This window comes from Stigmatopora argus, chromosome 5 (assembly GCF_051989625.1).
Source record: "Stigmatopora argus isolate UIUO_Sarg chromosome 5, RoL_Sarg_1.0, whole genome shotgun sequence".
NCBI classification, from domain to species: Eukaryota; Metazoa; Chordata; class Actinopteri; order Syngnathiformes; family Syngnathidae; genus Stigmatopora; species Stigmatopora argus.
This window is the reverse complement of record NC_135391.1, coordinates 5,547,790-5,573,835: the sequence shown is the minus strand read 5'-3', so window position 1 is coordinate 5,573,835 and position 26,046 is coordinate 5,547,790. Positions and strand designations below refer to the sequence as shown.

At 39.0% G+C, this 26,046-nt stretch overlaps 1 protein-coding gene across 2 annotated transcripts in view; it reads right to left on the bottom strand.

Annotated features, from left to right (window-relative positions):
• Positions 1-26,046, bottom strand: part of sema4c (sema domain, immunoglobulin domain (Ig), transmembrane domain (TM) and short cytoplasmic domain, (semaphorin) 4C) — a 226,463-nt gene that overhangs the window by 10,590 nt on the left and 189,827 nt on the right. For both annotated transcript variants that reach the window (XR_013300455.1, XM_077601836.1), the window contains exons 11-18: positions 19,240-19,440; positions 8,798-8,952; positions 6,943-7,005; positions 6,065-6,163; positions 5,887-5,983; positions 5,421-5,540; positions 3,335-3,486; positions 1,135-1,310 (exon numbers count right to left, since the gene is read on the bottom strand). Coding sequence is in view for 1 of the 2 variants with exons in the window: in XM_077601836.1 (XP_077457962.1) it covers positions 1,135-1,310; positions 3,335-3,486; positions 5,421-5,540; positions 5,887-5,983; positions 6,065-6,163; positions 6,943-7,005; positions 8,798-8,952; positions 19,240-19,363 (986 nt within the window). In the remaining variant the exon portion in view is untranslated. The remainder of the gene's footprint in view (positions 1-1,134; positions 1,311-3,334; positions 3,487-5,420; positions 5,541-5,886; positions 5,984-6,064; positions 6,164-6,942; positions 7,006-8,797; positions 8,953-19,239; positions 19,441-26,046) is intronic.

Here is a 26,046-nt window from a genome sequence, read left to right as displayed (position 1 = left end):
AAGGATTAAGTCATTTCTTAGAATGAATGAAACGCAAACGTCTCCATAGAACACGGCTCACTCAAGACAAGAGCTGTCTCAATTTGGAAGAAACACCCCCCAACTCTTCATTTGTGGTCCATAAATGACACTGACACCTCTTTATTAATATGATAATCTTATCTGTCTGTTCGTCTATCCAACCATCCATTAAAATGAAGATTTTAATGCGTTAGATCCCAAGATTATTGGTCTTTAAATTCATTTTAGAAGTATAAAACAAATACGGAGTGCTATGGTTTATGATAAAATGTTGCCATCTTAATCCTTTATACCAAGGGTGTCAGACTTGGGTTGGTTTGCGGGCCGCTTTAACGTCAACTTGATTTCATGTGGGCCGGACCATTTTAGATATAATATTTAGATTTTTTTTAAATATAAATGGCTTAAAAGAACTGGATTAAAAGCCCTGTATATTCAGTTTTTATAGATCTAAAACTATTTTTATTTTAGCTTTTTTAAAATATATTTTTAGATTTTACTAAATGATGTTTGAACTAAAAACAGAAAAAAATGATTAAAAAATTACAATTATTGATTTAAAAGGGGGAAAATCAGGAAATTTAATATACATCTATATCTCCTAATGACATTGTTTATAAGATGCCCAAATTAGGATATCAAAATTTGTATAAGATGTTGCCAGCTTAACACTTTATACATAAAAAACGAGTAATAGATGTAATGACATTGTTTATAAGATACCCAAATTTGGATATCATTTTTTTTTTTATAAGATGTTGCCATCTTAACACTTTATACATAAAAAAGTAATAGATTTAATGACAATGTTTAAAAGATGCTCAATTTTGGATATCAAATTTTTGATAAGATGTTGCCATCTTAATACATAAAAAAGAGTAATATATTTAATGACATTGTTTATAAGATGCCCAAATTTGGATATCAAAATTCGACTTTTCTGTTCCAGTTGTTTTCAGCTAACATTTTATCAAAAGCCACTCAGATCAACCATGTTTAACAAAGCAGTGTATTGTCTTGGCCTTTATCAGATGTAAATGTATGTAACCGAAAAAACTAATGTCATCTCTCTCCCATTATTTTCACAGCTAATATGTTATGCATTCAACGTACCACTGAGCGTGAAAGATGCCAAAGAAAGTAGTCCCCTTCCAATCTTGCCCCGGCAGTGTAAAGACAGCCCGGAGGTTGTTGAAGGAGACGTGACGCTCGGGGAGGGAACAATCCAGACGTGCTTTTTGGAAAGTTGTCCATTTTTTCTGCAACGTCCGGCTCCCACCGAGATCACCCTAACAAAGAGAAAGAACGCTCTGTTATTGACAGTTATACAGGAATCAGGTCTGGGTATGGTTGCCACCATGGACAGCATGATAAGTTAGTCTGTGCTTTTGTAAATGTGACTTTGTTTAAAAAATACATGTCAGGCGGCATGCATTTTACTCCAAAATGTATTCAGTGCAACTCCATCATTTTTTTCTTCTTCGTTGTGACATTCTTTTGACACGTTACTCGTACTCCGGTGCGACATAGTTCGAAAAATACAGCAATCATTCGTCCTCCTCTCATTGTCAGACTTAAGGAAAATTGTTTTTTCACAAAATAGCATTTTAAATCAATGAGATTGCATTCCACGCTGCTTAGGAGTCATATCTTCCGCTTTGATCAGCATCTTAAGAGATGCCGTGGTGACAATTAATTAGCATCTACGACACGAAAATAATGATTAATTATTCAGCGACTCTCTAAACGTACCAATTGCGTATTCTTTTTCATAAACTACATCCAACAAAGCCGCCCAAGTCAAAGACTGTCATTTTCAATGATGGTGTGTGTTCTAAGAAGACATTATACATGCTAATTAGTCATATTATAGCCGTTACAATGAGATATAGCACACAAGCGCCAAACCAATATCAGCAGGATCCACTGAATTATTCATTGCTCCGATGCTCATCATGTGTGGGCATCTGTTTCTAATTTCTTTCAAAGAGCTTTATTGTTTTTCATAAAGAAAACAGTAAAGGCCATTCCCGGTACACTTTGCAAGTACACAGTGTGTTTAATTACACACAGCTTTTTTTTCAGTCCAATTTCAACATTAGAGATTTTATGATCGAATTCACGACGGTTAACCAAAAGTTCACTGAAATAATACAAACAACAACTTCTGTATATATGAGTCATAATAAGAATTGCAGGAAATGAAACAAGACATTATGGGGCCAAGTAGTGGATGCAGCTATTTAGTAACCAGCAGTGTCTTCTTCTATTTTTGTGAAAACAATTTAAGGAAGGCGCATTTTTATCCCTGAATGGCTCCAATAAAGAAAAGCAACAGACATTTTAAAGTAGGTTTTGCATTTCAGTGCAAGAAACATGAGAAAACTGTGAAAATGAATTACCCAAGGTCATTGTTTGAAATGTGTATCCAAATTTTAGTGTGCAACTTCACTTCCCAAACTTTCAATTTTGTGTAATGGGATTTTTTTAATGCATAACCAATGTCGTTTTTTTTCTTCATGCACAACTAATGTACCGTATTTTCACGACTATAAGGCGCATATAAAAGTCTTAAATTTTCTCCAAAATAGACAGGGCGCCTTATAATCCAGTGCGCCTTATATATGGACCAATACTAAAATTGTTATCACGATAAAATAAAATGAATCAGTTGATAGGGTACACTGACTCTACTATTTTCCCATAGACAAAGTACTGCACAGTGACTGCTGGGATATTTAGTAGTTCTTTTGTCAATACACCCAATGGATTGTGGCCTGTATACATCGACATCAATACAGCATGACGAAGCATGGAAAGCACTGTTGGAAAAGTTACGCTAGCTACCAGCTAGCTACTATTTGCGAATGGATTGTGGCCGCCAGGACGAATGTATAAAACTCAGCGTTTTCGATGACTAATTTGGACAATTGTTCAATTCGGACACAGAAAATGAGGACTTTGATGGATTTGTGGGTGATGATGACGTGAGTAAGTTGTAAAATGGCTAAATAAAGTACAACCGAACTCAGTTTTGCTTCCGTTGCCTTTTTAAAAACGTGTTTTTAGTCGTGAAAATACGGTAGTTTTTTAAGCATGTTTAAACCTTTGCATCAAGTGTTCATGCATTTTCCAATCAGGAACTTATTTTTTTCATCATTAAATTGAATGGTTTTCGCCTTAGTTTTTACGATATGGCATGTTAGGATTTTACTGGTCTGACCCCTTGATGGCAAAACGTGCTGTAATTGGTAAAAAAAAAGTGTGCTACTGTATTTAGCGCCATCTTTTTTTAAGTTGTAGGGTTGGTTACCTTGCAGACACGAGCCACTCTGGCCACACTGAGCTCAGTGTCACAGTCCAGCTCCAATGCTCTCTCACTGAAGAAGAAATAGATTTTGTCGTCATCTCCGTCCTTACTGCCGCTGCTCTCTCGAACCAAGGCCGAACCCACAAAGTCTGGTTCTGTGCACAAACAAGCGATAGATTGACATTCTGTCTTGCAACCTTTTCATTCATCTCCATTGCCTCTTCCACTGATAGCAATGGATTGAATCTCATGTGGTCTTTCGCATATTCACGCTTAAATGCAACTTTCTTCATGTTCTAAGCCATCTTGACATTTTATTTCACAGTAATCCCTGTTGATTCGAGTCTTTTTAACATTAACTCAGGCACAAAAAACATCCTGATTAAATCCTCACCAATGTAAGAATTTGAGATGAGTTCCTGGCTTCATTTGAATGTTTCTTCCATTACCAATCTTCCCTCTATTGGCTTTTATCCAAGCGTAATGTCTGCCCTCTCATCATAGATTTCACCTGCATTGACCTCATCATCTTTTCCCCTTCACGTCTTCCCACATTTCTAATTTCGTTCACTCAAAAGATAACAAAACGTAACGGTGGCCAAGTAGCCAAGCTTTATTTCCCGAACTCATTCTCTCTTGTTATTTGACATTTCAGTCTTTTTCTTTTTTTAATTAAAATGTGTTCAAAGGAAACTGGCGCCATTGTCAATCTAATCTATTTTACATGATTCATTAATTCCTGCATCAGTGCTGACTTTTGTACCGCTTAAAAAAAGTATGTCCACGAATTAAGTGTAATGGCAATCTTTTGTTTCAAGTACTTTCATTTTCTTTAAGGTTTAAAATTGCTGCTCAAAAGAGGACTTGCTCGTGATAGCAGAACTCATTTTGGAACATCGGTGGTCTGTCATTTAAAGGTACAGTAATATCTCGTTTATTGCAGTAAATGGTAAATTCCAAGGCTTGTTCCAAAATGCGGATGGGGCAGGTGTCTATTTAATAATATTTGGACCCCCTCTGTACAATTATTTAACTCCTGAAAGTGGCCTCTAGTGGCGAGTGAAGTAATTTCCAATTCTGAATTGCCTTTCCCCCCCAATTTCATGTTCGTATTACAGTGGTACCTCGACATACGAGTTCCCCAACATACGAGCAATTTGAGATACGAGTAAAATTTTGAGCAAATATTTATCTTGAGATACGAGACAAATTCCGATACACAAGCAGACAGCGGACGCGAGAGGCTGCTCATAAGAACAACATGGGCACTGTCTTTCTAGTCGTAACTCCCTCTTTGTAATGTCTCTGCGAGCACTGGGCGGAGCGTTGCATTTTTTCAGTGTTTTTTTCCCCGTTAGTCAGTGCGAATGGCGCATACACTACTTCTCGTTGGCAAGTGGTCGTGCGTTATCCTTTTGTGAGGACATTTGTGTGCATCATTTTGGGAATATTTTGAAGGGAAGACAATAGCAAATAACCCTCGATAGGTTGCATCTGAAAGTCAGGGTGGAGGCGGGGCAAATAGAGCCAGAATAGAGACGAAAGGTATCAAAATTAGAATTAAGTTTAGTGTAAGGTTACATTAAATTTATTTTTGAGTGTCTGCATCGTAATCCAAGTTCATAAAAAAAAAATTATGTTATGTTACGAGCGCGTTGCCGTGCAAAAAGTCCCCCTCCTCTTCCCCCGTCTTTCTCCCCTCCGCGAAATCCGTCTAATTTTAATAATATTAAACACATTTTAGTGCACTATTAAACCACTAGTTATTTGTTACTTTGTTAATAGATTGTGAATTAGAACAAATAAAAATGTTTTTCCAATCCAAAATCCTGATTTTGGTGTTTTTTCAGAGGGTTGGAACGAATTAATTTGTTTTTAGTTCATTTCTATGGGAAACGTTCATTTGAGTTACGAGAAAATCGAAATACGAGCTCAGTCCCGGAACGAATTAAGCTCATATCTCGAGGTACCACTGTATTCTTCTTTTCATCGGATTCAAACCGCGATGTGGCGAATCAGCGATAATCGATCCGCAAAGTGGCGAGGTATTACTTTAGTATTTAAAATGCGTCTCTCCTGACATACATACCATTGAGCCAGGCAGGCAAGTATTCAGTCTTCATACTATAGTGCTGTTGGCCCAAGTTCCTTTGTATGACTGGCTCGGTCCCCAAGAAGTTGTTGAGAGTGGCAGAGTAGAGCTCTTTGTCTGTACCAACATAAAAATTCTCAGTTTAAATCAAACGCCAGCTAAAATAACGAAGGCCAAGAGTCCATTGAGGGAGAACAAATGAGTAATGGGTGTCTGTAGGCTCACTTAAACCGCGAACTCGGGATTGAATGCGGCATGCAAAGTCAAATTGGACTTCTGGACTCTCTGCGCAACAGTGTGGCAACCAAAAAAAAGATGGAAAAAGCCTGCAGGGGTACTTTGTGGATATTTTGATCTATGCTTTATGCCGCTGTTTGCACTGTAAATCTGTCCGTTAGTTCCTCAACTCAAAACGCAGCTGAGATGGAAGAGTTCACACAGAAGCACACATATGATGACTCACCAACTATTAGGCCAGTGTGGCCTTTGGCGGGGTCATATGGACATTTTCCTTTGCCATCTTCTAGATAAGCGTTGTTGAGAGTGAAATAATCTGCATTCTGAAATATGCACACACAAACAAAATGATAAGTAACTTTATTATTTTTTTTAATACACATTTCTACAAAATTATTTCTTACCACATAGGTGCATTTAGGTTGAAAGGCGTAGGTGCCACATGTGTACAAGTGTGTATGGTTGTAGGTCTGCAGGAAGCGAATGTAGTTGAAGCACTCAGTCTAAAGGTCACAGAAGGCACTGTTAGAACTAACATCACTGGATGCATAGTTGTAAAAATAACATTTATTTTTGCACCAAAACTCGCAGAAGGAAGATATTGCTTGTCAAAAGTACAAGTACAAAACATAGCAAGTATTTTTCCATATATAAATTTGTGTAATGTGAAAATACGGAGTGTTGGACGATACATTTTCTTCTGTGCAGGGGAGGACAATAATGCAATGCTTCTACTGTGGAAGTTAATATTGTCATAATAGTCCTAAAAGCATCAAAGCAATATTTGTATTTTTATGATTCGTACATTATTGATCATTATTTTGACAATTTCTGCAATCAGTAAGGATGAGAATGGAGTGTGTCTGGAAATTAAAGGAGAGCAAACACATTTAAAAGTGCCCTGGGTAAGGACAGTACCATTCAATAGTTATTATAAGAATAAAAGCCATATATGAGGCTGTATTGTACATATTTTGGTGGCTTTGTGTGATGAATAAAGCGTGACTGGAAGAAACTATTCGGTTAGCATCTCATTTTAAATGCAGACGGTATGCTCAGATGGAATCAATATACTATTATTGGGGAAAGGGAACAACAACAAAAAAATGCTTTTTGCATCAAACCACTATATGAGTTGTTGCTTTAAGTGTGCCTGAAAAAAGCACCGCAAGATAGGCTAATGTCATGACAGAAAAGTTTCCAGTTTGAAATCACTTTGGTTATAAAGACAAAAAAACAACAAAAATATCATGCTATTCTTTGTAAAAAACGCAGTGCCTACCTGGTTGCTTTTCCCCTTGATGACACACTCCCTTTTCTTGTCTATTGGAGCAGGCCAGTCAATCTGCAAGCAAGTGAAGAAAAACACGACATTTTCATTTGGATATGGTTAAATATGGATATATTATCACATGTACCATGACTGAGGGCATATTAGGTATTTTGGTTGTCAGAGATATAACTGATAAACTCAATTGTATTCACAGCAGAAGGATGATTGGACGCCACACGATTGGGGAATTGATTATATAAGGAAACGTGTATAGCTGGCGGCCATATTAGGTAGGGCGACCTGCTTTTGGAAACTAGATTTCGATAGATACACATTTTGCAGCACGTTATTTCTTAGTACTACCCGATACCGATCATTTTACTGCCATATTGTTACATAGTGTACTAGGATCTACTACTACTTTTTTATTATTAAATGTTAGATGTAAAGAATAATAATAAAACATTTTAAGTGCATATTTTCACGACTATAAGGCGCACTGCATTATAAGGCGCACCTTCAATGAATGACACATTTTAATTTTTTTACATATATAAAGTACACTGGATCCCCTGTCTATTTAGGAGAAAATTTAAGACTTTTAAGTGTGCCTTATAGTCGTGAAAATACGGTAAGTCAACTTCAAATCTGAGATTTTGCACCCTCAATGCATGAACCGGTTTACAAATTTAAACATGATACCTTTCTAAAATGAACTTTTCTTTGCACAAACATGAATAAGGAGCCTCATTAGTCCTGCACGTTTGCCCACAGCTCTTGGCAGCCACGGAAATACAACAAATGACGAGCGCAATGTATCAAAGGGCTAATCAGTTGAACCAAAGAAAACCAGAAGATAACTCCAGTCCATAAAGGTGCGCTGAACAATGCCAAATTGTATTTCAAATTCTGAGTGATAAGCAGATGGCGGTGGGGGGCAAAACTTTGGCATCGTTCCACACTGCTGAGATGTTAACAGGTGGCCTTATCTTTACGGCAAAACTGATAAACCGTAACAGCCTGCGTTTGCATGATGCGACTCCGTTGGTGCGTGCATGTAATAACTTCTCGGTATAGTAAATCAGGTAATAATCCTAAAAAACTGCTGCCGGATGCTCATTATACCTTCAACACTTGCTGGAATGTATTGATCACACTGCAGGTCAACTATTGGAGGCCTGGCCGTAAACCAGATTGAATCTATGGGGCTTCATCACTTCTCTGAATACGTGCGTAAAGGCATTTCAAAACAATTACCAGAGAGTGTATTTCTTCAAGACGAGATCCAGGTATTAAAATCCGGCCAATACAACAGGATGTACTAAGCGCGTGAGAAACAGAGCCAAAGCATGAGCAATTTGCATTTCTTCTACGTCTGCCAAAAATAGCCCACATTACAATTTTAATATATATCTACTCTCTAAGACTATTACTGAAGGAGGCTTATGCCAAAGCCATGCCAAATAAATTTAAAATAAAGCAATAGAAAAAAAGGAATACAGTTGAATCCTATTATTTCCTATTGGATTCTAATTTCACAAAAACTTCTGACATTGGGTGAAAAAGTTTCAGCTAAAATAGCCTACAATAACCTTGTATTCCATCATTCTGAAAAGTATTCTGAGTCCTATCATCGTAATTACCATAACATCACTTGTCCTAAATCTAGACTTAAATAGGCCAAATGAAACATTAGAGAGAAACGCGGTACGTGTGAATAGCAGAACAGGTCATGTTGTACTTTGATAATCATTTGTTTTGGATTTTAGAGGTGAAATGAAGCACTGATTCCATCTGTTTGTCTTTTGCTGTTCGCCAGATATAGCCGCTAATCCTTTAAAAGCTATGTAAGTGTGTTTGTTACCTGTGGCCTGAGCTGTCTGCTGATATCGTTGGGGTCCAAGGCAAATAGTGCCTCGCGTGCGCCCACGTACAAAACTCTCTCGTGGTCCGACAGCGTCAGCAAGCTGTAGTTGAAGACTCCTTGAATGCTGAACCTGGCCATGCTGTCCAAAACATCTGGATGACAGCAAAAGGAAGAATATTTGATATTAATATTAGTGCTTGTCGCATTTGATAGCAAGATACAAGTGGAAATGTCACACTTTAATGGTTGAAACTTTGACCATGTCCCAGGTTAGTCATAGCAATGAGCCTGGCATCAACACAAACCCTCATCTAGCCACAGCTTATGCTGTCCACTTAGCTCCATTTCACACACACATTTCTTGGTTCTAATGCAATGGACAGATGGAAAATAATTCTGTTTTACAATTCAAACCCACATTATCGTCCACTTGCAATCAACCTACGCTGCCATCATCATAATCATCATTTTATATCAACACATTCAGGATTTCTCACTTTTGGTATGCGTACTGACAACATGATGAGCAGGAACTTAGAATCACATTTACAGTTCCTAGTAAATGATTCTGTAGAATCTATTTAATTACAAACCAAAAAGCGTACGGATTTGAGACAATTACATTAAATGATTAAGATTGTGTTTTATCTGATTGGCATAAAAGTACTTATTATGACCAATGTATGAAATGTTAAACTACTTTGTTTCCAAAAGGTGAGCATGAAAATTGCGTGTGCGGTCGATTGGTCGCCGGTCTTTTGGTCGCCATCTTTTGGTCACCGGTCTTTTGGTCGCCCAGACCGCGACAACGGGCGACCAAAAGACAGACGACAAAACAAGGTAAAACCGAGGCCGACGTGTGAGTGTATAAGAGTTTGTATGTACATGCGTTGTCCCTTTAAGAAGCTACGTCAGTCAGGGTCTTAACAAGTTCTCCAACAAAAAACAATAAAAGTCCGGGAAATTTGGAGCTTTTCTTTAGCCTAATAATTACTAGGGCATGAAGTATGACTAAATAGTAATTCGCAGTTTGTATTTAGGGAATTTGAGCAACGATTTAAATGGTAATTATCAATAACATTCCGGGCGACCAAAAGATCGGCGACCAAAAGACCGGCGACCAAAAGACCGGCGACCAATCGACCGTCTACCGAAAATTGCACGATAAGATGTACAATTTCACACATGACTAGCGTTATCAAATAAAGGGCTAACCCTAAATAACACGACAAACAAAACTTGTTCGTGTCGGTTTATGTGGCGAGCCCAAGCTATTGGCAATGGTATTCGCCATACTAAAAAAGGCCCTGAGATGATCTGTTATCTGAAGGAGCCATTTTGCATGGACTAAAATTTACTGTACTGAAACAAAATGACAAGAAAGCTTCGCACATGACAAGAATGAACGCCAGATGGCTGGCCGGTGCAACAAAAAGTGCCGAAGGTGACATGACTCACAAAACCTACTAAAAATTTAACATTACAACTTGAACAAGTGTATTACAAAATAGTCATGATGCAATAATGTTGCCATAAAGCCAAAAGCCGCAAAATTTTTAATGGTGAAACCCAGCAATGTTTCGGTTTCAAAGCCAGCCTCCTCCATGATTTTAAAACACTTGTGTTGACTTTTTTTTCTTCCCACACTGCAGGGTGCCCCTTGGTGGCAATCTAAAGGATTAAACTAAACCCACAATTGTGTCTTGCATTCAAATGCCATGAATTTGCATATGTAATGTAAACGCGGCAACAATAATGGTGTAATGAACGCTCATTTCCTGTCATGTCTGAGCTTGTCCCCACAATTAAGGAACATAAAGCCTTTTTAAAGAAACAAATGTTTCAGTGTTAAGGTGTTTACAATTCTTTGACATTCTCCTTCAAATTTAAATGACGTTCAAGATAAGTATTATCAAAGAAAATAGCACGGCCTAAAAGCACATCCGATGAAAATTTGTAAAGGCACAAATATAATTAGTGGAAATCTTTGGCTATGATATATCTTCATTATATGGGATGCAGCTGAAGATCACATTTTAATGCTGAGGTTTTCCAATTTAATAAGCCACTTTTCAGAGAATTAGCAGGATACTAGCCTTGGAATTATTATTATTTTTTCAAAAAAGCAAATTCTGGGTTTTGTTTTGATTTTCCAGTAATTTTTAAAGACGGCCACAAGCAATTTTAAAAAGATTAAGAGCTGTATGCCTTTGTCTAGCATGCTTCATTGTATTCTGTATTACCTTGTCCCCCCCCTTTTTAATTTTATTTGTTCCCTCATACTGATGAGAAATATATATTAAAAAAAAGCTAATTTCTACAAGTTTATTTTTGAACGTTTAGTTTTGTGCTTACGTACTTATTTTGCGACTACCATGCAACTGTGATTAAAAACATTGTATATACAAGGTTAAGGTATTACATTTGCTATATTTTCAATTGAAATGTATAACTATAATTTGAATCAGATTTTTGTTATATTTTTTGGGGTGATGTGTTAAACTTGACGTCTGGTTTTTCTAATTGCTGTTTTGTGCTCTGCATTTTCAGAAGAAAAAAAGAATATTGAATATGTCTCTTAGTATTACTTGATTGCAAATGTTTAATAGTTTTAATTGTATGCTGGGAAGGTTATATTGATTTTTTTATTTTATTTAATATAATTTGGATTTTTACAAAGTAATTTCACATTCATAATTTGGATTTTTATTAAGTAATTTCACATTTACCCGCATGATGAACGATCGCCATGCCAACAAGTGTTCCGTATTACTTTATTATATTTATTTAACAAGACCGAAATGATCATCTGTAGAATTTTAGATGAAATTAAAACAATCTCAATTCTATAAACATTTCTAAATGATACTGCACAAACACTCAAAACCACTTAAATAGAAAGTAGGTCATCTTGGGACACGCTGCTTTTAATCCAGCTGCCTTCCATTGTAAACACGACGCAAATGTTTTTAGAAATGTGAACGGGGTAAAAGAAAAATGTGAACTTGGGAACGTTAAGCTTGGCAAGAGAGATGAGAAGAGTAAAAGCGCCTAACAAGGAAGTGGCTGCTGATAAGTAGTGAAGTCAGGTTATTATCTGAGGAGCAGCAGCGTATAAACATTGGGGAGGGGAGGCGTACAAATGAGCCAGAGTGAAGGAGGAGAGAAGCAGCATCCTCGGGGGAGCGCTGAATACATCTGCTGCGATGCTACACCCACGACGCGCACATGCAAACAAAAAGACTCACAGTCCTCCGTGTAGCGGTTGTTTAGAATGCCTCGTGACTGATTAGAACCTCCCAAAATGGATGTTTAACCATCCACCACACCAAAACTTTAGTGGGTTCTACATGACCATTCATGAGTGTCTTGTCATCGGTACTCGGCCGTTTGGTCGCCGGACTTTTGGTCGCCGGACGTTTGGTCGCCGGACGTTTGGTTGCCGGGCGTTTGGTTGCCCGGAAGGTATTGATAATTACCATTTAAAATTGTTGCTCAAATTCCCTAAATACAAACTGTGCATTATTATTTAGTCATACTTAATGCCCTATTAATTATTAGGCTAAAGAAAAGCTCCAAATTTCCCGGACCTTTATTGTTTTTTGTTGGAGAACTTGTTAAGACCCTGACTGACGTCCCTTCTTAAGGGGGACAACTCATGTACATACAAACTCTTATACACTCACACGTCGGCTCAGTGAAACTGCTCAGGGCCATTGTTGGCTTTTATTGATGCGTAGACCGTGCTGTTTTACCTTGTTTTGTCGCCGGACTTTTGGTCGCCGGACGTTTGGTCGCCCGTTGTTTGGGTCCGGGCGACCAAACGGCCGGTCACGCTCGTCACCTAAAGAATTCACGTTAGTGGCTGTCATTCAAATATATATGTTCGTATTTATTAGGTGCTGCGTTTTGTTTGTGTGATGATGACTTTGACGCAAGTGGTCAACTGTCGGAAAGAAAAGAGAAGGATTTATTTAGGAGATGATGCTGAGATTAAAGGATGTGCGCCGTGTATAACATGAAAGAACACACAAAAAAACAAAGACAACAGGAAGGCAAGGTCAATTTTGTAAATAGAGACCATCAGAGTTGACTGCACTACAGGTTCTCCTCGAGTTTTGTATATTTTTTAAAAAGATGGAGACTGGAAGAAATGTATGCTGGTTTAAAACATCAAAAGCAACAGACTGGTCTATTTCAGAAAGCGTATCGGTTTATCGCCTTCCTTAATTAAGAAAAAAAGGAAATCCTACGTTAGAGAACCATTCTTCTTTGCTGGGTTTGTCTTTTGAGCGACATACAGGTGGAAGGAGCCAATGTTAGAGCAGTTTGAACCTATCACCCACACACCCTGGCATTTAGCTATTGATTGACATACAAAGTACATGACAGCGAGTCAAATCTCATTTTTTTCATGCGTCCCAACATGTTCAGTGAACCGTGTCTTCCACTGCAAAACACAGCTGTCTTCAACTCTGCTAGAAGCAGGCACCAAATCAGGTAAAAACAAAAAACACCCAAAAAGTTTGACAAGAAGACATGGCGCTAATGTTTCATGCATCTTAGTTTGTGATATAGTTATCTTTTTTAATGGATATAGCGGAACAAAACTTAAAATGTTATCGCCCATTTTGTTTTTTCTCTGCAGAAATGTACTCATCGCATCGCAATCCCAAACAGACATGATAGCATGTATTCTTGAAAATGCAAAAATAGTAAGTAAAATACTTATGTTAGGATATTAAAGAGGCTTTCGATTTGAGTTATTTTAATTTTAAGCCTTCGAACAGCACGTGAGCAGGAACAATCCGCCATTTAAGTCCCGATCCGATAGCTACATTTATAATGACTTTTGCAATCAGAGTCGTGAAGAAGTAGAAATGGCGATGCTATTCGAATAGCATTCCGTCCTGCTGTAATGATAGATTGCATTTTCGTTTGACATGACAAAGCCCCAACAGCGCCTTTTGCATTGGACCGATAAAGTTCCCTTACTTTTAATACTTGATCGTTGTGAAAATAGTTTGAAGATCATTTCTCTAACAGAACCAGCATTTGCATGTTCACGGTAACAAAAATTATAATTCTACACAGATGTCTCCCATTTTGTTTTCCTTAAAGGCTGCCGCTGTGAAAGATTGATTTCAACTGGGCAAAAAAGGCTCAATTTAAAAGATAAGAAAGCTCATTTTCACATGAACAGAAGCTGCCTGAAGGTAAAGAATCCATCATTTGATGTTTTAGGGAAATGGTCAATAGCCAGAAATAATGCATCCCATTCAAAAGCAATTTATTGCAAACGTTGAAGGTGAAGCCGAAGAGATCTACGTCTGAAAAGGTCTACTTCATACCCTGGATTTTTGCCTGGATCTGCCTCCACGAGCCCTGTCAGTTATAAATATATACACTCTCTGCTTATAGCTTCCAACTGCCCAGCCACTCAAACACCAAACTATGATTAAAGGTCTATTTTAAGGAGAGCTTTGAAGTAGCGACAAACACTGAATGGGAAGCAGAAAGAGACAGACAGGAGCAAGCCAGCGACATTTGGGTGGGAAAGTGCCATGAACCTCGAGACAAATGCACGTACAATGCTGACAAACCCTCCTCTAACAGAATACCCCAGTGTAAATATGCCCCCCTTCTAAAAAAATGAAATAAACACACACAGGGATGAAAACAATTCTCTGTTGCATAGAGGAAGAGTTCACAAGAGCGTCAGGTGAAAGACAGAATGAGAGCATGAGAAAAAAAATGTGGAGGTAAGACATGCTTTGACTTTTACTGACTGGATTTACACAAGTAATACAGTTTAGGGCTGGAATTTAGATTCCCGGGTAAATGTTATAAAATCATAGATTTTTCTTGCTATTAAGTTGCGACTGGGTTTTATTCTTTGCTCATTCACTGCCATTGGGCTTAAAGCGAGAAATACCAGTCCAAATGAACAATAGGTCTATTGTCAATGGCAGTGATCCAGTTCAATTGTGGGCGGGGCCGGCATGCGGCTCGAGAGCCGCGTGTTTGCCACCTCTGCACTAAAGAGACTTATTTAGCTAGCATCGCACCACTCCATGAGAAACAATGTTCAAGGTTTTATACTCAAGTGTTTTCCGTGTAACCCCCAAAGCACACCAGTTTGATGGACTTAAAATGGAAAAAAACAAGACAGAATACGTTTTTATCCCCCTCACACACAAGGAAATATTTTTCCAACCGACCTTGCACACCCAAGTAATGCCACTGTGCCTCGGCGGGTCAAATCCAAATATAATATGATGAATTGGTGGACAAGTGGTTAGCGCATCAGCCTCACAATGGGAAACCTGGGTTCAAATCCAGGTCGGTCCTGTTTTCCCCGGGCCTGCGTGGGTTTTCTCTGGGTACTCCAGTTTCCTCCCACATTCTAAAGACATGCATGGTAGTCCGATTGGACACTCTAAATTGACCCTAGGTATGAGAGTGAATGGTTGTTTGTCTCCTTGTGCCCTGCGATTGGCTGGCCACCAATTCAGGGTGTACCCCGCCTCTGGCCCGAAATCAGCTGGGATAGGCTCCAGCACCCCCCCGCGACCCTAGAGAGGATAAAGTGGCTCAGAAAATGAGATGAGAATATGATGAATTGACTTTAAATCTCACTTTTGCTCCTCGGCATCTCCTCTTCCTACTTGAAGGCAACATATAATGGACTATCCTGTTTCTGCACATAAGGCCAATAGTGTTAAATCAGTGTATCCATAAAACCCTTTTAACAGTGCTGCAAGGAAGTGCTTTGCATAAGAGCAGCCTGGAGTGGCATTTTCACTTTAATCCACATGCCCACTTGGTCACACATCGGCTATCGGCAGAGTCAGCGTGACAACAGCGAACACTTCGGGTCGTGACATCTGGTCTTGGCTGTTAATCTGGAGCGACCAATCGGCAAAAGGGGCCGGGGATGAGTGACACTTAACGCAGATAAAGAAGCAGTGATGAATTTTCTGCTTGCCTCTTCCTCCTCCCACATCTGTCCTGCCAGTCACGCACAACCTTGCAATGCCTCCTCTGCATCGTTCTCAACTACTCATTACTGTAATTGGAGGCTTTGCGAAGATATGGCAGGGACAGAATGCAAGAATAGAGAGGCTGAGAGAAAAAGAAGGAGAAAGAGTTCTTTAAAGTTCAGAGGGATGGCCCATTCTACAACCTTTCTTGTTTGTTTCTCACAGTAGTTTGAATCCACCCACCCACTTTTTCATGGCGTTATTGGCATGGCTCCTCTTACAAATTACCAAATGTATTTGCTGCGTAATTTCCAAACACAATGTCTCTTGCCCCTTTTGGTTTCTTTGCCTTTGTTTAACCTCGGCATCTTGGCATAGGTTTTTACGGCACTGGTCTTTTTCACTGGTTGTTGCTGCGTGGAATTGCAAGTTTTTGTATGTATGAAAACCTAAGAAAGCAAAGTCTAAGTGACCCAAAGAAAAACGGGGAATGTTCAGGCACAAATAAGTGTGACTTTGCAAAGATTTATTTCAAATTTATTTTCCCGGCTGGTTCATTCCAGGTATGCTTCTCGGATAACATTGCTTGTGACTCCTATCGTACTAAAAGTATCGAAGCCAACGTCTCCTGTGTCACCTGACCAGTGATTTAATGTGTTGAACATTTAAATATAATGCAATTGAATCATAATACCTATTGTGACCTCAGTATTCTGATTCAATTGCACTAAGCTCCATTATGGCTCCCAAAAATGCCCTCCACTGACTTTTGTTTGGGTTTACTTAACATTTCTGCTGTTTGCCAATCAATTATGAAAGGCCTATTTGTTATGCAGCAGGGTTTGCATATGTACATGGTGCCCCACTCTAATAAATATTTCATTTTTTTTCAATGATTCCTTATGGAAATCTCATCAAAGCAGTTTGTATCTAGCACTAGGATATAAATAGTTTGGACATCCCTTATCTACAGTACAGAATTCTATAGAATTGACTGGAAAACACAGGACTATCCATTTCTTGACTAGTTGTTATGGTATTTATTGAAACATAATTAACACTACCAATCAAAAAGCTAGAATAAATGAAATGAAAACAAATTCTAAACACATTTTTATGCTCGTGGAAACAAAAGGTAAGTGCTACTATGAATGGTTTAAGTTATTTATTGAAAAATCTAATTTTGAAAGAGCAAAAAAAAAACTTAAGGATAAGTGTTTGCGTGTCAACAGGACACTGCAAAGGAAGTTTTTTTTCTATTTTTTTTTCTTCATACCCATGTAAGCCTTCTATAATTGCAGGGAGTGGTGATGAGTGTTGATACGAACAGGAGGGGGATAAATATTATCTCTGCATGCATCTCAGCTTAGACTTCACTATCAACCCCCCCCCCCCCCACCCACGCATACACATAACAACAGACGTACACCCCTTCTGCTCTGCCCAAGTGCCCAAATCCTTCATACTGCACGCCTAAGCAGTACACATAAAAACAAAGGCTGATTAGCTACAGGCTAAAATAAAAATTGATTTTTTTTTGCATGTCCACGCAAAGATGGATATTAAGATAGGCAGCTCAAGTTTTTTGTCCTTTTAAGGCAGTGAGAGACTGACCCAACCCCCCCTTCGCTTTTTCTCAAGCTACCTGTCTCACTATCCTGCTTTCTTGCCATTATATTTCCACTCTATCACCATCTGGAACCCCGCAACCCTCCCCGTCTTTCCTTTCCTGCAGCTTTGTTTTTCCATTTCATCTTGCTCCTTTCTCATTCATCCATATCAGTCATTTACTCTGGTATTGAGCCTGAAAATCTCATTTTTCTTTAACCGAGTGAAGGAATCTCTCATTGGGTAAGATAATCCTGCTAGTTTCCAATATAAATCATATTGTGCCGAGAATCTTTCTGCACTCAAGTGTCAAATCGCGTTGGATGGGTGAGGTGGGGGTGACGTGATCTGCTTTCTCTCGAGTTTCGGGACTCAAGACTGCATTACAAGTAATGGGAGATCTATTTCCTCCTAATTTCATCCACTTGTTTCAGAGGTAAAGAAGTGAGGATGGCAGTAACGGGGGTGGAATTTCCTTCTGAAGAGTTACAGGAATCTGTCCCTATTTGTATTGTCCTGTGAAGCATTGAAATTTGGCGAGTGCTGACCAAAAAGCAAGAAGACGTGTGGCAAAATTTCACAAACTATTGATGGCCTATGGATTGGTAGACCAGATGCAAGACCAGAGATTTTGGGGAAATTAGAGAAGAGAACAAAGGGGTTAGCGGTGATTATCTTTAACAAAAAAAAGGCTTTTGAAATTGTCCCCAATCACCCCCCACACCAGAATCACTACAAGCGTTTGTTCAGGAAATCTGAGCTCGCTGCAAAAACGTCACAGGAGCATTTTGGGTTCATTCAACAAGCGTACAAAGCAAAAGGAGAGAGGAAGGATAAAAGCGCGAGAGAGGAAGGATAAAAGCGCGAGAGAGAAAGAGGACTCTGGAAAAAAAGGTACATGAGATGAAAGGTGTGATAGATGATACAGAGAGGTTAGAAAAATAGTATTTGCAAAAAAAACCCAAGTAAGAGAATGCTTTGCTTCCCCTTTGATGGATTAAAACTGGCACTTTTCCTAAACCTGCCTGCAACAATTGGCTTTGTTCGGTGAAGAAAACCAGGCATAGCTTGCAGAAGAGAACCAGAAAAAGAGTGCAAATACAGTTTAGCACCAGGATTAGATTGACGTCATTTATATTTAACTGAGGGTCAACATGGGAGAAATAATATAAACCTGATAGCGGGCATTTCTGATAAAAGAAAAAGCCTGCTTAGCTGTTCACATAGAATTCATTATGAAGTTATGGTCTGCGCTGAACCTCGCAGACCTGCTGACCCGCAATCGTATAATTGGTTCTCGGAGTACTAACATCAGAGCCAATATTATCTCACTGACTGCCAATGGCGGTGCTAGATGTCCAATCCATTTTGACTGTGAGGGCTCACATTTGCAAACAGTGCTTTTACAGTCAAAATGAATTTAAAGTCTAGCACGTCAATGGCATGAAAACATTAGCATTAACTACAGGCCTTCCAGTTCAAACAAAATGGACGACTATTGCTGTCAATAAGTTAGTAAAACAGGCAGAAGTTTTAGGGGACAAAAATGCAGCCATTTGATGTTTGAACATTCAACTCATTCTGTTTACGAACCACTCTAAACTACAAGAGGAACGACCAATAACAACGGAGAGAAGTCAGATAAAGCCCCAAACCTTTTTATGAATCATAACAGGAATATATAAATGTTATCACCAGGTTTCAAGAGGCCAATCATAAATCCAATCCCTGAAATACACATGCAGTATTTTGCCGTGCCAATCCACAGAGGCATTTCTCCTTTCAGTGAACAGTTTAAACCCCTTAAAATCTATCTACCACAGTCTCAGTATTGCACAGTACACTTACCCTGATAGCGTACGGTCTTGCGTGGGATTGGGTTCCAGTTAAGGCCCAGAGACTTCTCACATCCAAATAGGGACAACAAGAGCAAGACCTTCACCCAGGCCATTTCTCTGATGTAAAATCCCATTCGGTGGGAAATGTGTGAGTGATGGATTGAGACCTCACTCAAGAAGGACTCAGGAGAGCAGGAAGGCTCCTGGCCACCTGCCAGAAGAAAGAAATACCATGTCAGAGTGAGGCAGTCACTTTAGAGACTCAATTGTGCATTATAAACTCTTTTAACACAACATGCATTAGGTTTTTGTGTTTTTGGAAGCCATCCACCTGAGACATGAAAACAACACAAACAGGAAAACACGCACTGCTAACTACTTGCTGAACATATTGACATTAAAAACACAACATTGTTAGATAAAACAGTAATCAGCTATGCAAATCACTTGGACAAAGAAAAAACAGCCCAACATTTAAATTTCACTGGTGCCAAGCATAACAACCAATAACGCTTAATGACCTTTGGCTGGAGTTTTTGGGGAGAAAAGTTTTGTCCCATCTTTATTCTCATTGAAAATAAAAGCTATTGCCACTCAAAAAAAGCTGTGAAACTGCTTATCACCGCATTCTTGCAGAGCCAATTCAGCAGCAGCATATTAAACTGAGGCTACGTTATCAAAGTTAATTGTGCTGGCACTGCCTGAGACGCCAATGTGTTAGGAAATGAATGTGGAGGCAAGGACGATCCAATAGCAGTCTGCTGTAAATGAACAGCTTTACACCTAATGAACGTGTCAAGCGTACAGCTACATTTTGCCATTACAAGGCAACCAACGACAGAAGACCCTATGGCATTTTGTCTGACGTTACAGCAATTCAAAACGTTAAGTGCAAAGAAACTCCAGACGGAAATACAGGACAACTCGAAAATGGTATCTTGAGTAACAATAAATCAATGTACTTATGGATACATGAAGTACTGTTGCAGCAAAATGAAGAAAAGACTGATTTGGTTATTGACGGAAAAATGTAGTATTTTGCGATGTCCTTGTTGCACATGGTGGTAGCTTAAATATCATAACAAGAACCTGTAAAATATTCTATTACCTGAAGTTTTTCGTACTGACCTTCAGCACCGTTAGATTATTTTGAGTAAGTGGGCCATTTCTGGAGCGAGATGACACTCTAATTGAGCTACAGTTTCTAATGTTGTGGGTGTCACCGCTAAAATTTCAATCACCAAGAATGGCATCCTAACACCATAAATTTAAACACAATATAGTTGGTGGAAGGCACTATCATGACTTTGTTGGTGAATGTGCTCCAAAGACCAACAAAATTTAAGCAAAACAATTCATCAATGGCCTATAAAATGTTGTTTTCCCCTCAGTCGGTCTCTTTAAAGGATCTGTGATTAAATTCGGTGAAATGTTCAAGACAGCCATCCTTTCACAGGGATTTGTAAAAGTCTGGCTGAGTGGCTGGTTAAGTACACTTGTGGAAATGAGACTGGATAAAACTGCTGGACTGAATTATTAGAAAGTATAGCCCAACAACATCGCAAATAACATCAATATAAAGCTCTCCCTCCAGATGTGTCTTTTTAAATTGCAACTCAACTCATCCTTAATACAGCCTAAAAGACAAGTACTCTATCTGAAGCTTTCTAATTCTTTCTGCCATATTTTGAGAAAAGTCAGTTTCTACTGACCTTTAACAACCAGCACAAAAATGCCAAAATGCTAATAACAGAACTCGGCCATTTCTTCCATACGTTGATTATAAAAATACGAGTAACTGAAAAACTTGTTTGTGTATGTTCACTTCTTCTTGTGTGCTGAAATCGATTGAAAATGACAGTTATTGATTTGCCGTTTACCAAGAGAATACGACAGCGAGACGGCAGAAAGAGCCCCATCTGATGATCGTGACATGCTGTTTAATGAGCGTGCTCCAATGGTACATTTGGGTGAAAGCGTCAGGTCTCGTAATGCACACTACCGGCTTTATTGGATCGATGCTCCAGGCCTTAGCGGCCGGCGATTGAGTGAGCCGAGGAGACATTGAGACGGGGCTGGAGGGCGTGGAAGTTGGAGAGAGTGATGAACGGATTAAAAAAATGGGAGCGAAAGTGGGAGAACTATATAAAAAAAAACACATTTAGAAATGTTGCAAGAGGCATTTCACTCTACGACAGTGAAAAGAGCTAACATTGTGAAGTAGGCATCCTGAAGGCTGGATTAAGTGAAGAGGCAGCGCAAAGATTGCCGCAGAAAATGGGAGAAGGATTGAGATGGAAAACACACAGGAGATTTTTTCTAGCTAAATGTCAAATAGGGACAAAGCGCTTTAAAATTTATTCATTCACTTATTTTCCGAATATTTTTGCCAGCCAATCGCGGGGTGGTTTACTGAGAAATCATGGTAAAATATCAAAATATAATAGTTCGGATAAACAATTAAACAAACTTCTGTGTAAGTTTTAAATGATGAGCCTAAAATAATGAGGTAGAAGCTCATTATCATTCCTCTGAAGACAAGATTTTTCCAGCAATGACCCAGCTAACAAAAAATACATGAATCCATTGTAAACAAGTTACTACCAGATACTTTGAGTGTTATTTTCCCCTGGACAGTTGTGTTTTATTTTAATAACTGGGCTTTTATATTTGCTCTCACCTGTATTGCAAACAAACTAGAGGATGGAGACATACACACACTAAACAGTCCTAAAACATATGGTATATTGGATTACGTTTCTAATTGCAATGCTGCTCTGTTGATTTTATTAGGCACAGGAGGGAATAAATTACAGCAAAAACAAAACAGCAATAGGCTAACACAGAGGTGTCCAAATTATGGCCCGCTGTCCAGATTTTGGTGGCTCGAAGCATTTCCTTTTACATAAATCTATTTAAAAAATAATCCATTGCATACCTGTCAACCTCTGCCGATAACTGCCCTTATAAATGATTATGATTCCCCTTACAAACCCCCCAAAAACCTTACAAACACCGTACGAGTCGTACGGTGTTTGTAAGGTTTTTGGGGGGTTTGTAAGGGGAATCATAATCATTTATAAGGGCAGTTATCGGCAGAGGTTGACAGGTATGCCATTGTGAAATTTTGCTATCGATCCTTATTTTCCCCCCTTTATTTTGGAATATTTTTATATTAATATGATTTTGTTGCCTGTAGCCCTTAACTTATTCACCAACCTATTGACAGTTCTAGACATCAAATGCAAGTCAACTTGGAAGGATAGCATTGTCTGATCATTAGATTAGGTTAGGTTGGAACTTTAATTCATACCGTATTCGGGAAATTTCTTGGTTGCAGTAGCAAAACAGACACAAGACACACAAGACATTGTAGACCTAGGTAAAAAAAACTGGAGCCACACAGGAAGTCCACAAAGTGGGGACCTTCTGCAGACTGAGACTGAGGTTACCGCACAGTCCCTTAGTAGTCTAGAGGTTTTAATGATCATCTTCCTTGCCTAGATCCTCCTAAGCTGTCCTATCACCTAATCAGCAGCAGCGGAGAGGCTGGTGGGGGGCTTCAAAGCACACAAGCAGCCCAGCAAGCACCATGTTTCACTTCTAGTGACTACGATCGCCGTCAGACCCTGGGTCAAAATGGATCGACGTCTATCGCCATCAATGGCAGCCAATGTATCAATACATAAAAAAACAACATTAAAACCTGAAAGTGGAAGGATTTCATTTATGTTGCCCCTTTTTTTGTGAATGTGGACACGACTTCACTAACAAGATGCCGCATGGTTCAGACTACTTTCATCTCAATGCCGATCTACCCTTAGTTTGCATCCTTTGTATTTTTATTGTGCCAAGAGAACGTCCGGAACACAGCGCTTACAATACTCTTTAAATGAAGCCAACTCTTTGGATCTCTCACAGCTCTCCAAATAATGACGAGTCTCTCTTGATGACCGCATTAATGCAATTGCATTGTGTCGCCGAGGTCCCGCGGTGTCGCGCTCATTCAAATCATCTTTTGACGCTGGTGTTGCTGTTCAGCCTGGTTTACCTAATGAGCTGTGACACAGCAGCCTAAATAATATCACTCAACACTCTGCAATAAGCGAGCTCATTAAAACATCTAGAAAAATAGGCCACACGGTCTGATTGGGTTTCTGGGTTTGTGTACGTGTACTTGAGGTAAGATGACTCCCTTCGGGGAGAAGCAGAGTGTGGGAGTTTCTTCAACGCTGGGGTGGATGTCAGAAAGAAAAAAAAGAAAAGATCCTGGTTTTATTTCAGTGTCTTTTCTCTTTGTCAGAGTATAACTCTGTTTTACATTGCCCTCCACCTCCCTTTGAATTTATCCATGTGTTTTCCTGACAGCCGTTTCCTTCCCCTCCTCCGTTCCACTGCTAGTTGATTGCCTAGCCATTGTCTGACTTTTAACCCTCAACCTCTGGCCTTTCGGAGTTGCAGGGCTGGTCTACACTTGACTATCACACAGCGTATTGTTCATTAACAGACATACGCAGTATAGCGCCGCGCTTCTGCACTAAACGACAACTCCCACCCTTTTCCTTCCTCTCTCGCCTCCCTGCAAAACAAACAGTTCATCCAGCATCAGCTCTCTTCCTTCCTTCCTGCAACCCCTTTCCGTTCCCAGCCTGACATCATTTACTGCTTTTCCAGCATTTAAAATGCATATGAACAAACAAGAACAAACTCACAGGGACTTTTTGGCAGCATAAAACAGTTTCACACTTTGCGACCTAGAACCTCTATACAAATGTGTCTCTTGACATCTACTGAGCAACTAAAAATGGTTTGCACAGCGGTGGAATATTAATATTGGGTCATTTGAGACAGTGCAAATATCAACGAGGATGCTCATCGTGGGTATGAGCCACAATCAAACCTGCAAACAAATACCGTATTTTCACGACTATAAGGCGCACATAAGTCTTTCTCCAAAATAGACAGGGCACCTTATAATCTAGTGCGCTTTATATATGGACCAATACTAAAATTGTTATCATGATAAAATAAAATGAATCAGTTGATAGGGTACACCGACTCTACTATTTTACCGCAAACAAAGTACTGCGCAGTGACTGCTGGGATATGTAGTTCTTTTGTCAATACACCCAATGTATTGTGGCCTGTATACATCGACATCAATACAGCTTGACTAAGCATGGAAAGCACCGTTGGAAAAGTTACGCTAGCTAGCGTTCAATTCGGACACAGAAAATGAGGACTTTGATGGATTTGTGGGTGATGATGACGTGAGTAAGTTGTAAAATGGCTAAATAAAGTACAACCAAACTCAGTTTTGCTTCCATTGCCTTTTAAAAAACGTGTTTTTAGCGCGTGGGTGTAGCGTGCAAGAACTATATATCCCAGCAGTCACTGCGCACCGGAAACCGGAAAAAAAGAGTCTGGGGCTGCTTCCGGTAGCCAGCGCTATTGCGGTTAGATATCCATATATAATATATAATATATATGCGCCTAAAAAAACCGTGCGTCCTTTGTGTGTTTAAAATACAGAAATAGCACTCGTTACTGACACTGCGGCTAAAAATACGATGCGCCATATAGTCGTGAAAATACGGTATTTAACAAAGCAGGACAATGTAATGTCACAAAAAATGACTTTTAAGGAAATCTGGGAACCTAATATGAAATATGTATACAGCAGATGTCAAAATATCATAAACAAGAAAAACGGAATATCAGTTTCAGACACCTGTTTTTATCATCACAGTGAGTTTTTGGGATATATCGCTCAAAGCAACAACTCGCAAAAAAAAAAGATTCATTGCCTTATTTTAATTTGTGACCGAGGCCATCCCGAGTTTTTGTTGTTTTTGGAACCGATTGTTAGAACGATTACCCGAGACTCTCCAAAGATAATGTGGTATCCAAGAGAAGATAAGCACTATAATTTCAACAATTATAATTGCCCTCCCCCCGCTGCTAAAGTCTTTGAAAAACAGCTCGCTGTTCTGACAACTCTCTTGAACAACAACTAAAGATTTTTCAGTTCCTGCATCCATACTGCTGTATGAGCTCTATGTCTGGAATAATAATGCAGAAATGCTCAGTTGATCTGAGTTCAACGCTAGAGTAAAGCGCATTTGGATTCCGGGTGAAAATCAGCAAAATATCACGTTAGGCAAACCCATTGCAAAATTGATGATTTGATGTGTGAAGTGGGAAATGTCAACAAGGATTTTATTAGTGCTTCTGATGTCTATACGGGAAAAAAAAGCATCAGCCTTTAACAAAAGGTGAGGAAAAAAAGCAATAACGTGAGTATTAAGTTGTGATTTGGCCGTTCACTAATGCACACCAAAGTAAAACTGTCAAGCAAAAACCTCTTGTGGTTTTACAGGCATATGGCCACAAGGGCTTCCGACTTTTGGTAGTTCGCAAAACCAAAAAACTTTCGCTTCCGGTTCTGTAAAAATAAGTAAATTACTTGAATTTCGTAAAGTAAAACTGTCAAGCAAAAACCTCTTGTGGTTTTACAGGCATATGGCCACAAGGGCTTCCGACTTTTGGTAGTCCGCAAAACCAAAAAACTTTCGCTTCAGGTTCAGTAAAAAATAAGTAAATAACTTGAATTTCGTAAAGCAGTTTTGATTTCACACAGACTACTTCACCAAACGTTGTAAAACCGTAAAAAATGACGATATTATTCTGATAATATTATGACTTTAATCTCGTAGCATTGGGGCAAATGCATTTTATAACATATGACTTTATTCTCGCAATTTTATGACTTTTATCTTGTAATACTGAGGCTTTTTTTCTTGGTAGTTTCATACCC